Source organism: Calypte anna, chromosome 14 (genome assembly GCF_003957555.1).
Source record: "Calypte anna isolate BGI_N300 chromosome 14, bCalAnn1_v1.p, whole genome shotgun sequence".
Classification (NCBI taxonomy): Eukaryota; Metazoa; Chordata; class Aves; order Apodiformes; family Trochilidae; genus Calypte; species Calypte anna.
The window spans coordinates 15,321,689-15,337,103 of record NC_044260.1 but is presented as its reverse complement, the minus strand read 5'-3'; the positions used below and the strand labels follow the sequence as shown (position 1 = coordinate 15,337,103).

Genomic DNA, 15,415 nt, shown 5'->3' with positions numbered 1-15,415 from the left:
AAACCCATCAGCACAGCCTGGGGAGAGAGAGGCAGCTCTCAGCACATCCCATCCCAGCTGCAGCATTGTCCAAGCAGGAGATCAGCCCCAGGGATGCTGGATGCCAGCAGAAGGATGTGACAAATCTGCTGGCCCTCAGCACAGGAGCACAAGAGCCCACGTGGGAGGCAAGCCTGGGCTGTGCTCAGCCTGCCTCTGCTCACAGGGGTCTCAGACCCCAAATCCCCACAGGGTTAGGGGGCAGGGCATGGGGACCCGTTACCTTCTCAATGGTGGCCTCCTTGGTAACATCATATACCACACACACCACGTTGGCCTGTGGAAGCAGCAGAGGGTGGTGAGTGAGGGTCCTCGTGGCAGGGGAACTGACTGAGCCCCCACAGCCCTCACACTGAAACCTGGCAGTGCTGGTTGAGCACACAGAGCCCTCCAGCAGCAACACTGCCAGCTCTGATATGGGCACAGATCAGCTCCTCAGCTTCAGGAGCTGTCCCCACTCCCTGTGTCCCCACCCCAAGGGGTCCCTGTCCCCCCCAGGAGGGGTCTGTCCCTGCCCCATGCTGGGCTGGTGCCACTGTCCCTGTCCCCTCCCAGCCCTGTGCAGCCCCTGGTGGTTTGCTGGGAGTAGACAGGAAGGATCAGTGGCCCTTTCAGGAGAGAGTTTAGGGCTAATCCCGAGGACACACATGGGTTTAGGAGGGATTTCCTGGAGCTGTTTTAAGCCCCTCGTGCTGTCTGGGTGGAGGGAGCAGGACCCTCTGTGCCCACCTCCTTGGCCTTCAGCCACCCAGAGGGAGATCTGAAGCAGCTCTGCTCACATCAGATGTACAGGGGAAAGGCTGGTTTGATACCCATCATCAAGAGGTTCTCCTCTGGGCAGAGACAAAGTTAAACCCTGGGCAGAGAGGAGCAGCTGGGCTGGATTGCTCCCCCATGGCTGCTCTGAGGAAGGGGGGTGCCCTCACCCCCCCAGCTCCTCTGTGCCACCTCCTCACAGGGACCCAAGGGAGGGAGCAGTGGGCTCTCACCCCAGCTCCACAACTGCTTCTCCCCCTCCTCTTGAGACCGCTGGGGACATCCCAAGGGCTCAGAGAAGTTCAGCTCCAGAGCAAGCTCTGTGGGCAGCCAGCTGCCCCCCCTGCTCTGCAGCTGGCAGCTCCCCGGGGGGCTGGGAGAAGCCCTAGCTCCAGTTTACAAGCTGGAGGAGGATTAAGCAAACCTCTAAACACAGCGATAGCACTAATCCACAGATAACCACTGCCCTGGCACAGCCTGGCAGCACCAGGGCCAAACTGCAGCCACGTGTCCCCAGGGGGCTGCGGGCAGCACGGGGGCTGTCCCCAGGCACCCCCCCCTCACCTTTGAGATCTCCTCCTGCAGCTCATCCTCTGTCTGCTCCGACTCTGGAAGGGAAAGTGATGTCACCAGCAGCCCCCCCAGCAGTGGGGACCCTTCCCCAGGGTGAGGAGGGGGCTGGGCCCTACCTGAGTAGTCCACTATGTGTGTGGGGACCTTCTCAGGGGTGACATCTGCTGGGATTGTGATCTCCTCTGCCCGAGGAGGCACCTGCAAAGCCAGCAGAGCCCTGTTCAGCCAACTCTGCTGGACACAGCTGAGAGGACAGGTGACAAGGGACTTCAAACGCCCATGGGGCTGCTCTCCAGCACCCTCCTCCCTGACAGGGTGGGATGAAATCTCTGGGCCCTGAGCCCTCCCTTGAGCCACACCTCCTGGGGAAGCTGAGTCCCACCAGGGAAATCAGCTCTGGGACAAGGCAGCCCTGCTGCCCGTGCCCCTGCTCTGCAGATAAGCCCTCAGTGCTGCCCCAGCTCCAGCCTGACCCACTGGCAGCAGAGTTAAGCTGATTGTCAGAGCACAGGGAGATGCGTGGAGCTTGTCCCCCCCTCCCCAAGCCTCTGGAGCTGATGCTTTCCCAGCACTGAGGGAACCATCTGCTGCTGACAGCCAGATGGATCCCCTTCCCCCATCTGACAGGAGATGGGCCAAAGAGGAGCAGAAGTCTCCAAGAAGCACAGCTGGATGCTGCTCCTGGCAGGCAGCCCGGCTCCAGCCAGGCACCCAGGAGCAGGGAAAGTGGTTCAGTACCTGCCCAAGGGCTCTGTGCTGGTGTCACCTCAGCCAGGCCACAGCTGGGGAGCAAACGGCTCTGCCAGAGGCCAAAGCTCTGCCCCCGGGGCTGCTGCACTGCCGGGCACAGAGAGCCCCAGCAACAGGGGGGAGCACAGCCCTGGGGGGCACCTCCGACTCCCCCAGGTCAGGGATCAGGGCACAAACTGGAGGCACCACTACAGTTGGAGCTCCCTGAGGTCCTCATGGCTTTAACCTCACTCCGTGGCTGTCACCCAGCCCCAGCTCGGGCCGGTGCCACTCAGGACTGACCCAGCCCCTGCTGCCTGGCACCCAGGGGGTTCCCTGCGGTTCCCCCTCACGCTCACCTCTTCAGGGAACTCCTCGCCCACCAGAGCCATGATCAGCGATGTCTTCCCCACCTGGGCTAGGAAGAAAAGGCAAGACCTCGGCACCGGCCCGGCCTGTCAGTGCCACCCGCGGTACCCGGTATGGCTCCAGCGGCTGCCGAAGGGGAGGTCGGTGTCCTGCCCCGCGGCTGAGGGGCCCGCGAAGCGGTACCGAGCCCCAGCCCCGCTGGTTGGCGGCGGAAAGGAAGCTCGGGGGAAGGGGAAGCAGGCACTGCTACCGGGACGGCCCGGACACACACACACACACATCCACCGGGACGGCCCAGACACACACACACACACACATCCACCGGGACGGCCCAGACACACACACACACACATCCACCCCTCCGGGACCGGGACCGGCACACGCCTGCGGTGGGGAACACGACCCCAGCCTCACCAGCCCCCCGGGGGCCGGTGCTACGGGCAGGCCCAACCGCTCCCCCCGCAGGCTGGGCACTCCCGGTGCCGGGCGGGCTCCCCCCCATCCCGGTGCCGGTGCCGGCCCGCCTTACCCTCCCCCAGCAGGAGGATGCGCACGTCGCGCTTCATGGCGGGGCCACCGCCGCTACCGGCGCCACCGCCTCCCCGGGCCCCGCTCCACTTCCGGCCGCACCAGCGAGCGGCGGCCTAGAGCGGCGGCGGGCACAGCAGCGCCCCCTGCAGGGCAGCGGTGGCGAGCGGCACTCGCAGACCTCACGGGGCTTCGGCTTTCGCTGTTTTATTAAATAAAAAAACACCCCAAAACGCCCCCCAAAACCACAGAACAAGGCTGTAAAACACATCCCGCAAACACACGCGGGCCCGCCGCCGCGTCCGCCCCCAGCTCCACCCTGGGGCCTGGCTGAGGCCTAAGCCAGGGCCTCGCCTCGGAGCTGGTGCCTGGCCCAGCAGCCCGGGGGACGCCCCCAGCCTTCCACCCGCCGCTGCTCCCAGGGCCTCCCGGCTCAGCCGCCCACGAGCTCCCAGAGGAGAACAGCAGTGTGTGAGGCCGTGAGGAGGTGGCAGCCGGAGGGGGCGAAGCGGCAGAGGTGGACGGCGTCATCATGGCCGCGGTAATCCTGAGCGGAACCGTCTGGGCAGCGCAGCAGCCGCAGGAGCCGTTCTGTGGGGAAAGGAGAGGGCTCAGTGCCAGGGGAAGGAGGCTCTGTCACCATGGGGTCTGTCCCTGCCTGCAGCAGGGTTTGTATCACTCCTGCAGACCTCTTCCCTCCACTGAGCTGCCACTTGTGATGGAATGGGTTGGATTGGAAGAAACCTTAATGCTCATCCTATCCCAACCCCCTGCCATGGTCAGGGACCCCTCCCACAGCCCATCCAACCTGGGCTGAGACACTGCCAGGGATGGGGCAGCCACAGCTTCTGGGGGCAGCCTGGGCCAGGGGCTCAGCACCCTCACAACAAAGAACTTCTTCCTAATGTCTGACCTTACTCTCTTCCAGTTCAAAGCCATTCCCCTTTGTCCTGTCACTGCATGCCCTTGTCAGAAGTCCCTCCACAGACTCCTTGCAGGCGCCCTAGCAGTGACAGGGGACAGCTTCTTGGCGAAGCGAGCAGGCAGTGAGCAGCTGGTGAAGGGGACAGCACTTGTCAGCCTGTCACCCTGCAGCCTGTCACCCTGCACACTTAGGTGCAGCCCTGCAGCCTCACACCCCCCTGGCCCCGGGGCTCAGCGGGTGACCCACAGCTCTGGGTCAGGTGAGGAGCTCACCCTGCTCCTGGGAGCTCCCCAGGGTGATACAAACAGCTACAGGAGCAAGGTGCCTGTGCAGAAGGGTGCTGACCAGCCCTGTCCCTTCTGCCTCCCAGGCTGGGGCTCCTAAGTGGAGATGGAGACAGCCTGTAACCCCAAGGAGCCATTCAAGTGACCAGTTCTGCTTGTGGACAAACAGGACTGAGCTCACACATCTCATTTCTGATCTATGGTCTCCAGAGCTCTCTCCCTGCCCAGGAGCAGGGCAGCCACCCATGCTACCAGGACTGTAGCTCCCAGGGCCCAAGGACAGGGGGCTGGTGGGTGTGCACGTCTTGTTTAAAGGAAAAATGACACTTGGTTCCACTCCACGGGAAGAAGGGGAGATCCTTCCCACTGAGCCTGGGGACTAGGCTGCACCTCAGGTACTCACCACCAAAGCCAACAGCCAGGAAGGGTCCTGCAGGAGACAGGCTGAGTGAGGCGGCGAAGAACGGCAGGGAGATCTTCTGAACTACCTGTGATCCAGCAAGAGAAACACACCAACAGCTGAGGAACAAGCAGGGAGGAGAGCAGAGCTGCTGCAGGTAGGAGGGGAGAGGGCTCCTCCTCTCCAAGGAGAGGCTGACAGATGCACAGCACCTCTTAGGGCTCAGAAACCTGCTGAAAGCATTGACTTTCCAGAGGAGACTCAACTCAACAGTTTGGAGACTGCTGGAAGCAAACTCCTTCCCCTCTGGTGGGATGGGAAGGCAGCAGTGCAGGGGCAGAGCCTAGCAACTCAGCAGTTACCTGGGCCAAGCTCAGCATTTCCCAGATGAGAAGCTGTTGCCCCACCCACACCTCCCACTGCAGCTCCTCAGAGGTGGCCATGGCCCTGCGGTGGCAGAGGAAGGCCCCTGCCCCCTGGCAGGCCATGAGTACCTGTTTGTTTCTGCTGTACCTGTTTCTGGTGCAGACTGTAAAACAAAGCTTCCTGCTGCACACCGAAGCCAACGTAGAGCAGAGTCCCAGGTTCCCAAGGGCAAAAGGTGGCCAGGCTGGGTGGGAGGCTGCTGAGACCCTGGAGGGGCACAAAATTCAGTTCTGGGCACCACAGTACACGAAAGACATTGAGGTCTTGGACCATGTCTGGAGAAGAGCTCTGAGGCTGGTGAGGGGTTTGGAGGTGATGTTGTAGGAGGAGGGACTGAGGGAAGTGGGGTTATTCAGTCTGGAGAAGAGAAGGCTCAGGGGAGATCTTGTTACTCTCTACAGCTTCCTGAAGGGACGTTATGGAGAGGCAGTGCTGGTAACTCCCAAGTAACCAGTGATAGGACGAGAGGAAATGGGTTTAAGTTGTGCCAGGAAAGGTTTAGGTTCATTATTAACCTAAGTTTAATTGTTGAAAGAGTGGTGGGGCATTGGGATGGGCTGCCCAGGGAGATGGTGGAGTCACCATCCCTGGAGATCTTCAAGAAACGTTTAGATGTGGTGCTTCAGGAGATGGATTATGGTTGGACTCGATCATCTTGAAGCTCTTTTCCAACCTTACTTATTCTATATTTCTAAAATGGAGGACAGGTTCTCCAGCCTGACCTGACACAGCAGGGGACATGAAGAGAGCATGGAGGACACCAGCCCTTGGGCTGTGGGTGTCTGAGCAGGGGGACAGCAGTGTGATGAGGCTGTGTCCTCCTTTGCTATCTCAAATGTGATCACAGCAAAGCAAGGAGCAACCACACTCTGCCATGGAAACCTGAAGAAAATCATTTATTGTCACCAGAGTGGGACCCGTGAGGATCCAGCAGTTTGGGTTTCCACTGAGGCATTATTGCTTGAAGGTGGGACTGGGTTATGGATCTGTTTAACACAAGAAAATAGGACCTAGAAGGGAGATCTTCAGCAGTGGATGCAAGATCAATCCTTCCCCTGTTGACTGTGGGGACACCTGTAGTGAGTTTTCTTCCTGAAGAGGAAATCCATCATTTTGGAAGCAAACAAAAGGATGTCAGCACACCCCAGCTGCTGTGTCTGCCCAAATGGGGCAGCACTGCTTGCCCCCCACAAATGACCCAGTGTCATGTGCACCAGGGAATGTCACCTGTCCTGGCCAGCAGAGACCCTCACTCCTCCCTAGAAGGTGTTCTGCTGCCCAAATCCTACACCCTGGGTGTAGGGTGCCTCCTGGACACGCTGGGGGCTGCAGGACCTCTCTGAGCCCAGCACTGGGCTCCTGGCTCTCAACACTTCTGCTCTTTGGGAGGTGCTCACCATGGGGTCTCTCTCCTGCGCTGTCCTGTGTGGCAGGGAGGGTGTCAGCTCTTCCCAGATGGAGTTTTTGACTCCTCCTGCTCACAAAGTCAACGTTTCCAGGTGGTGAGGACCACTGCACTTCCCCCTGACTTTCCACACACACGACCAAGACACTCGAGGAGCAGCAGAAGGAATGAAGATGACTTCCCAAAGCACACCCTCTTATTTGGCTCCATCCTGCTCAGAGCCTCGAATTGTCCTTCTTCCAGCTTGGCTGCTGCCAAGATCACCCCACAAGTGGGCAGGGGGAGCTGGCAGGGGCCACACTCACCTCAGGGCAGGCAGGAGCTGGGAAGCTGAGCCAGTCCAGGAGCTGACACTTGTCCTTCAGCCAGTCGGAGGCCCAGATGCTGACCCGCCGGTCGGCACTGGTGGCAAGCCAGAGCTCACCTCCCTCCAGCCCCAGCTCGTGGTACTGCAGGAGAGAAAAGCAAGGCTGTGACAATGGAGGTCACCAAGCTTCAAAGAAAGCTGCCACCAGAAGTGGAGTGGGGCAGGAGCTGGTGGGAACACGAGCCTTATGCTGCAGGGGGTCAATGCCAGGATGAACAGCCCTTGGGGCAGTGCTTAATTAAAGAATGATTTGGGTTGGAAGGGACCTTAAAGCTCCTCCAGTCCCAACCCCCCTGCCACGGGCAGGGACACCTCCCACCAGCCCAGGTTGCTCCGAGCCCCATCCAACCTGGAGCCTTCAACACTGCCAGGGATGGGGCAGCCACAGCTTCTGGGGGCAACCTGGGCCAGGGGCTCAGCACCCTCACAACAAAGGATTTTTTTTTAAAGTCACTTAGAGTCAAAAAACGAGAAGGAAGCTGTGGTATGGGAGCTGGTGGAAAACTCTGGGCTGAATATCCTGGGAGAAGAGGCTGCTGGAGGAGAGGTGAGAGCCTGAATGACATAGATTTCTTCCCTGGGACACGTTCTGGATCTGTACATCTCCTAGGGGAGTGCCTGTAGGTACCGTGTGTCCCCTAACAACGTCCTTCACCTAAATCTAAGGAGGATCTCCTAAGTCTAGAGTCCCCAGGGAGCACAGCTTTGCCATGGGGGTGGTTTTCAGAGGAAAGGTAAAGGACAAAATAAAGCAAACTGGCTGACCCACCCAGCCATGGTGCTGCGCTTCCTGGCTGGGACACAGGGGACAGGGTGCTGAGTGCCAGGCAAGAGGGTGAGGTCTCACCTGCTTCCTGGTGCACTGGAGAACAGTGATGTGTGGAGCCTCTGTGGTCAGCAAGGACACGGAGAGTCATTCCAGTGCGAGGGCTGCTGACAGCCACCACCATCTTTGTCTCCTGATAAGAATCATTTCTCCTGTGGCAGAGGAGGGAACAAATGGGACACTCTTGTAGAGGAAAAAATCCGTAGAAAAAAGGGATGGTGGGATACTGGTGTGCCAAAACACTGTGAAAGGCTGAAACATCTCGGAGACACCACTAATGCTCCACACTGAAGAGAAGCCCTGAAATTGTAAGCAGGACAAACAGAAATGTTTGTTGTACCCAATCCAATGATGGAATTGTTTGACTTGTAAGGATCTCAAGCTCTCCTAGTCCCAACCCCTGCAATGGGCAGGGACCCCTCCCACAGCCCAGGGTGCTCCAAGCCCCAATCCAACCTGGCGAGACATACCAGGATTGTGGCGCCAGCCACAGTTCCTTGGGGCAACCTGGGCCAGGGGCTCAGCACACCTCACAACAAAACATTTCTTCCTCAGATCTCATCTCCATCATCCCCTCTTTTCAGCTTTGAAACTGTTCCCCTCTCATCCCATCCTCCAGGCCCTTGTCCCAAGTTCCTCCCCAGCTTCCTGGACCCCCTTCAGGCTCTGGAAGGTGCTCTAAGGTCTCCCCATTGCAGCCTTCTCCTCTCCAGGATGAACACCCCCAACTCTCTCAGCCTGCTCCAGAGCAGAGCTGCTCCAGCCTCAGGTCATCTTTGTGGCCTTCTCTGGACTGGCTCCAAACAGCTCTGTGTCCTTCTGCTGTTGGGGGACCCCAGAGCTGACTCAGCTTTACTGCAGGGGGTCCCACCAGAGTGGAGCAGAGGGGGATGATGCCCTCCCTGACCCTGCTGGGCACACTGCTGGGGATGCAGCCCAGCACAGGGGGTGTTTCTGGGCTGCCAGTGGATGTTGCCAGCTCAGACCAAGCTTCTCCCCACCCCACACCCTCAAGTCCTCCTCAGGGCTGCTCTCCATCCACTCTTTGCCCAACCTCTGTCTGTGCTGGGGATGTGCCCTGAGCCAGATGCAGGACTTTGCACTTGGCCTTGTTGAAGCCCATGTGGTTGTCAGCACACAGAGCAGCTGGGGGCACTCAGGCACCACCACCCCATGCTCCTCAAGGCAACTTCTCACCATCTGTGGAATAGGCAATGGCTGTCAGTGCCACAGAGTGGGGGTGCATCTTCAGCTCCATCTCTGTCCTGGAAATGCTGAACACACGGATGGTGCCATCACTGTACCCAGCCACTACTTGCTGGCTCTCAGCTCCCCAGGGAACGATGGGATGAGGCTTCCAGGCCAGGCACTGGCAGCTCTGCAAAGCAACCAGGGCAGAGACCTGATGGCACAGCTGGGGCAGCAGGACTGTGCCCTCAGAGGCACTAAAAGCTCCACTTTCTCCTGCTCTGTGAGAACACATCAGTCCTTGCAACCCTGAGCAGTGGATTGTGCCCTCTGCCAGGAGGAAGACCTTGAGGTACCACAAACAATTACCTGGTTGAGCACTTGGAACTGCACCACCAGCTCCACACTGCCCAGAGACCAGATCCTCACGCTGCCATCTTCCCCACACGTGGCACAGTGGGTCTCTTCAGGACTGAAACACACTTCAGTCACCTGCATCAGGAAAGGAGATAAGGAACAGGAACCCTACAGATGCCACAGCCTACAGGACATCAGTTCCTTCATCCATCTCAGCCCTTAGGACCTCTCCGGGAGACACCAGACAAGAAGATCTAAATGTAAGGTGCTTTGGTTTGGGGCTTAAATTTTGGGCTGGCAGCTAGACTTGTAATGGGAACCAGGAAACCCCAAAGCTAGGACCTGCCACCACTCAACATAGACCTCCAGGCACCACCCAAAGCAGGTGTGAGTAAAGTCCCTTCTCTACCATTTTAACTTCTTTTCCCGGAAGCATAAAGATCAAAGAATCATTAAGGTTGGAAAAGACCTCTAAGAGCAAGTCTAATTATCATCTGACACCACCATGACCCCAGGTCCCATGTCCACATGTGTTTTGAACATCTCTGGGATGGTGGCTCCTGGGCAGCCTGTTCCCATGCTCGACCATGCTTTCAGTGAAGAAATTGTTCCTAATACCCAATCTAAACCTCCCCTGGCAGAACTTGAGGCCATTTCCTCTTGTCCTGTCACCAGGTATGTAGGAGAAGGAGATACTCCAAAGCAACAACAAAATTCAAAGCCATCATTCTTCACCCAGGTTGCTTCATGTTTTTATGTTTTAGGCAAAGGAAACATCATCCAGTGTGGATGTCCAGCTAGCAAACAGAAGGCAGGCAGAAGTTACAGCACTCAGCAACAAAGCCTTAGTGACTGCAAACTGCATCCTTTGCTCCAGCAGAAAGGCCCTGACCAGGGAATGCTCCTGCAGCCTGCACGTGCTTCCCCGGGCAGGGACACCCAGCAGACCCCTCACTGCTCTGCAGGACAAACCACCCCTTGGCCCAGCTCTTCAAACCTTGTTCTTGTGGCCACTGATCAGCCGGATGCTTGTGCTCTCCATCCAGTTGATGTACCACAGTGTCCCTGCTGTGGTGCCCACGATCCCCATCTCCAGGTACTCATCAAAGGCTGCGCTGACAATCGTCCCATCCAGGGTGATCTCATGTTCCAGCAGGACTGAGCTGGACCTGGAGGAAAGGAGGACGTGAGGAGGACTGGATCAGTTGTTGAAGCAGACAATCTGCTTCCCATAAATCATAGAACTGTTGGAAAGGACCTCTAAGTTGATCAAAAGTCCAACTGCATTTTCCTAGCAGGCCCAGTCATAAATTTGCAGCTAAATGGTTCAGTGAGGGGCTCCTGTCCACTGAGCTGTAACTGCCCCTGCACGGGCACTGAAACCTTTGTTTTTACAGGAAAGAAAGAAAAGAGGGAATGCAGTAGCTCAAAAGAAACAAAGGCCATGAATGCACTTTCACTACATCTCTTAAGGAGTTCCTACAAATCACTGGCATAAACTTCAGGCATGCTGAACTCCACCCATTTCCACTATTAAGAGGGGTCAACTCCATTCAGCACAGAGATCCAGAGAGAGAGAATCAGGAGGCACGGGATGAAGAGGAAAAGCTGAGGATGAGGAGCAACAGAGGCAGTGTGGTTTAAGGCAGAGCTGATGTCTGTCTGTGGAAAGCCACCTTGCAGGTCCTGGGAGCTGCCAGAGGAGGGTAAGAGCTTCTCAAGAGCAGGGTGAGAAGGGTGTGAGTGCAGTGGGGACGCTGAGGCCACCACCACCTCCTACCTGGCATTGGGACCTTTCAGCCTCAGCTCCTGCACGGCTGCCACTGCCCAGAGCCGGAGGCGTTTGGTGTTGCTGCCACTCACCAGCCTGTCCCCACGACACACCAGCACACCTGGGGGGACAGAGGGGAGCCAAGGGCACCCTGAGTGTCCCCTGCTCCTGGCCACCACCCGGGGGGATGCTCCTGACAGCCAGGCCACTGAGTCATTGGGGCAGGGCAGTGGGGGTCTTGTACAACCCAGTGTTTTTCCAGGCTGGAGGTGAACCCCCCCAGGAAACCTGGGACCCCAGTGAAATCCAGGCCAGGTCCATGGCCACCCTGAGCATCTTCCATCCCACACAGTGACCTGGTTTTCCAAGCCCAGCTGAAATTGGAGCCCTGCAAGCTTACTGCTCTTCTCCCCTGGAGTTCCCTGCCCTGAAGGACACCCAGGGGGTTTGCACCCACCAATCTCCCCCTCGTCGGCCTCCCAGGTCATGAAACAGCAATTGGTCTCAGTGTCCCACACGCAGATCTGCCCTGAGTTGGTCCCACTATAGAGAAGAGCCTCAGCACCATAGCAGAGTGAGGTCATCTCCACTGGCCCCAACACGTCCGGGGCAGGGGCCTGATGGACCTGCAGGAGCATATAAGAGAAATGTCCAAGAACATGGTGTTTATCTACCTCGGAACAAAACCCAACCCTCAGTTCCTGCAGTGAATGCCTCCAATGCAACTGGAAGCCACTCAAGGACAGCCAGAGTCCTCTCACTAAGAGAAATCATCAGCTCTTGCTGAGCTGTGGGAGCAGAGCCCTTCTCTGAGTGGTGAGTGTGATGGAGAAGTCAGAGGTGCTGAAAAGGAATTCTGAAAAGGAGGTAAAACTGAGGTTTACCTTGAGGTTGACATCAGCTCCCTGCTGCTCCAACAGCCAGAACATCACAACTCCCTTCCCCACACAGGCCAGCTCTCGGTGAGAGAGAGGACTGAAAGCCACCTCATGGACTGGTTCTGAGATACACGTTGACACCAAGAGTTGGTAAGTGTAGGTGTTCCACAGAGCGAAGGTTCGGTCGCTGTAGTCCCCTGTGGTGGAACAGGAAGGGCAGTGGGAGGACGTTCTGCAGCCTCAGGATGCTTACAGGCACACCCACTGCACCCATGGATCAACCGTGTCCCTCCCTGCTGTTTGGAGACAACAGAAGCTGCTGCAGACCTCAAAGTGTGCCCCACACAAGCCCTCCAGGCACGCAGGGCTACCAGTGAAATGAGAAAGGGCTGGCACCTTTGCTGAAGGTGGGAGCTGACTTGAACAAAAGCCATGATATCTGGGTGGCAGTAGGATCACAGAATCATTCTGGATGGAAAAGACCTTGAAAGTCATCATGTCCAACCACAACCCAGCTCTACTGAGTCCAGAGCTAACCCCTGTCCCTCAGCACCACATCTACACACCTTTGAAACACCCCCAGGGATGGGGATCCAACCACCTGTCCCTAGTGTTTGATAATCCTTCCAGAAGGCACTGGCCTTGGTAGTGGCAAGCATCCCAGCTCCCTGATGGCTCCAGAGGACAGTGCTCTGCTCCTGCCTTTCCCAGGCTCCTCAAGCTCCCTGGAGACCTGCAGCTTTTCTCCCCTCTGCAGCCCACCCAGAGCTGGAGGAGGGGGGCTCCTCTCCCACACTGCTCCATGGAGAGAAGCACAAAGCTCTCTTTCTCTCCATCAAAGCTTTTTTCCCCAGGGTCAGACTCACCAGCCTGAAGAGAGCATGTTGCCTACTCCACAGGTCCTCTCTCATGCAAAACAAATTATTAATTGCATGTTTGTCCTTTAAATGTCCCCTGCCTAAACAAAACAGACAGCTTGAGCATCCATCCTGTGCTGGCAGTGCTGCCTGGCAGGAGGCTCACAGTGTGAAGCCTGGCTACTTGCACACCATTCCACCCAAGCAGCAATAAGAAGTCCAGAAGAAGGCTTTTCCCTTTGGATACTATAAATAGTAACTGCAAACTCTTTACATAGGCTTCACTAGAGCTAGTGAGCCAGGAGAAGTAAGCTGTCACTTCAAGAGGAACGAGCTCACCATGCCAAGGAGAAAGAGCTGAAAGGAAGCTGGGGGGAGCAGCAGCTTCAGACCCACCAGCCTGGTGCCCATCTGCATCCTCTCAGCATCTTCCTCCCATGTGCTGGCTACTCCAGGGTGTATCCTGCTCCCAGCCCTGCTGTACTCACCCAGGGTAATGAGGAACCTGTCATCCCGGGAGAATGCCATGGCTTGTACTTGGGTCTCATGATGGAACAGATTTGCTGTGCAAACCCCATCCTGGATGCTCCAGATGCAGATCTGACAGTGGGGATCTCCATTCCTCCTTCCTGAGGCAGAGGCAAGAACCTGACAGAACAAGAAGTTGCCACTGAGAGCTTGGTAAGCAATTAGAGAACACTTCATTGGTTAGTTTGAGAACTGTTAGTGTCAAAGTGAGGTGGCTGTCAAGTGGACAATTTAGTGGGAACAAGCATCAGGTGATGGTGGGAGGGAAGAGCAGGGTCCCCAGAGGGAGGGAGCAGCCTTTGCTGTCACCCTGAGCCAGCTGGGTTCCAAACCCCTCAATTTATTTCCATAATCCCAAGTCTCCATGCAGCAGGAACAAACAAATGAGATTTTGATCTAGGACATTTTCCAGCCTAAAGCCACAAACCCAGCAGAAGCCCATCTCCTACCTGGGCGTCGTGGCTGACAGCAAGGGTAGAGATCTCCTCTACGTGGCCGAGCCAGTGGTTCTGTGATCCTGAGTGCAGGTCCTCCACCACGATGAGGCAGCCACAGGTGTAGGCAAAGAAGCCTGGTGGAGAAGGAGATGGGATCACAAATGGAATCCCAAACTCATTTCAGTTGGAAGGGACCTTTAAGATCACCTCATTCCAATCCCCTGCCATGAGCCTGCCTAGATCTCCAGGCCCTTGTCCCAAGTCCCTCCCCAGCTTTCCTGGAGCCCCTTCAGGTACTGGAAGGTGCTCTAAGGTCTTCCCAGAACCTTCTCTTCTCCAGGCTGAACACCCCCAACTCTCTCAGCCTGGCTCCAGAGCAGAGCTGCTCCAGCCCTCCCAGCAGCTCCAGGGCCTCCTCTGGACTGGCTCCAACAGCTCCGTGTCCTTCTGCTGCTGAGGACACCAGTGCTGGACTCAGCAGAGCAGAGGGGGATGATGCTCTCCCTGGCCCTGCTGGTAACACAACCCAGGACACAGTTGGTTTCTGGGCTGCCAGTGGATGTCACCAGCTCATGTTGAGCCTCTCTTCACCCCACACCCCCAAGTGCTTCTCCTCAGGGCTGCTCTCAATCCTTTTTCTTCCAGTAATAGGTAAAAACTTCTACACAGCTTGTCAGCACCTTTCCCTTCAGGTGGGGAGTGGAGGGAAAGCTCACTTGTCCTGACCTGAGCAAAGCCAAGTTGTTGACCATCACTCCAGCCTGGAGAAAGGAGGCAGGATGGCTTTGTGAGCACATTCCCTCTACTATCCTCACTCAACCACTGAAGCCTGAGGCTGCCTGTATCAACTAACATTTGCCAAGAGCAAAACAAAAGGTTTGCCAGATTTTTCCCAATGCAAAGAAGCCCTGTGTTAAAGCAAAGATCCCTGCCTGACAGCCAGAGGGTCAGGACATGGCTCAGTCCACACCAGAGCCTTCCCAAGGTACCTGTGTCTGGGTCCCACACCATATTCCCTCTGCCATTCCCATTGTAGCCGATCACTGCTTTCAACTTCAAGACCTCCCTGCCAGCTGGAGGAGAAGAAAAACTCTGCAAGAAAAATTGACCCTGGCTTAAAATAAGCTCCAGAAGGACAGCCCAGTTGGGTACCTTCTACTCCTAGGTAAGAAGGGGCCTCACACACACACACACACACACACACACACCCCATGCAAATTCACACCAACGCTCGTGCAGTTTGGTTTGGACACCTCACCAGATGAGCACCAGAGCATTCTACATAGACCAGGGAGAAGCTGCACCAGCACAACCAGGCCCACATGCTTTCAGATGAGGCATGACACAGGCAGGCTGGCAGCAACCACACCAGCAGCTGGGGAAGAGTTCAGTGGGCTCTGATGCCTCGGGGATGTAGATGGAAAGACCAGTGGGGAGCAAAAAATTCTCTCAGAGAGGAGAGAATGGAAGGTGAATGCCAATTTTCTCCCATCACAGCCATCAGCAGAGCTCAAGAAAAGGTTGAGCTGAGTTTTCTGTTTTATTCTGGCTGTGTTTGGACTCTCCTCACCACGCTCAGCCTGCTCTGCCAACGCAGCTGCCTGCAAATCTGGGTGCAGGGTGATTCACTTCACTGCTCACTCGTCTTTCACTTGCAATAGCAAATGCCATTCCCCTTGCTTTTGAATAAAAATGTAAGCAGATTTGCTTGACAGAAACAGAGTTGGTGCCAACTCTTTTTTTGTTCGTTTGTCTGGAAAAAGCTGCATGGA

The 15,415-nt window shown here is 56.7% G+C and overlaps 1 protein-coding gene across 1 annotated transcript in view; it reads right to left on the bottom strand.

Moving 5' to 3' along the window:
• The window catches only part of WDR90 (WD repeat domain 90), a 44,606-nt gene that overhangs the window by 9,032 nt on the left and 20,159 nt on the right, over positions 1 to 15,415 (bottom strand). The window contains 18 exon segments of the mRNA XM_030459703.1: positions 263 to 316; positions 1,360 to 1,403; positions 1,485 to 1,566; positions 2,457 to 2,515; positions 4,607 to 4,691; positions 5,117 to 5,236; positions 6,740 to 6,883; positions 7,649 to 7,678; positions 7,680 to 7,751; positions 8,784 to 9,005; positions 9,185 to 9,307; positions 10,170 to 10,341; positions 10,953 to 11,064; positions 11,401 to 11,569; positions 11,828 to 12,018; positions 13,167 to 13,326; positions 13,656 to 13,777; positions 14,633 to 14,735. Coding sequence (XP_030315563.1) covers positions 263 to 316; positions 1,360 to 1,403; positions 1,485 to 1,566; positions 2,457 to 2,515; positions 4,607 to 4,691; positions 5,117 to 5,236; positions 6,740 to 6,883; positions 7,649 to 7,678; positions 7,680 to 7,751; positions 8,784 to 9,005; positions 9,185 to 9,307; positions 10,170 to 10,341; positions 10,953 to 11,064; positions 11,401 to 11,569; positions 11,828 to 12,018; positions 13,167 to 13,326; positions 13,656 to 13,777; positions 14,633 to 14,735 — 2,064 coding nt within the window.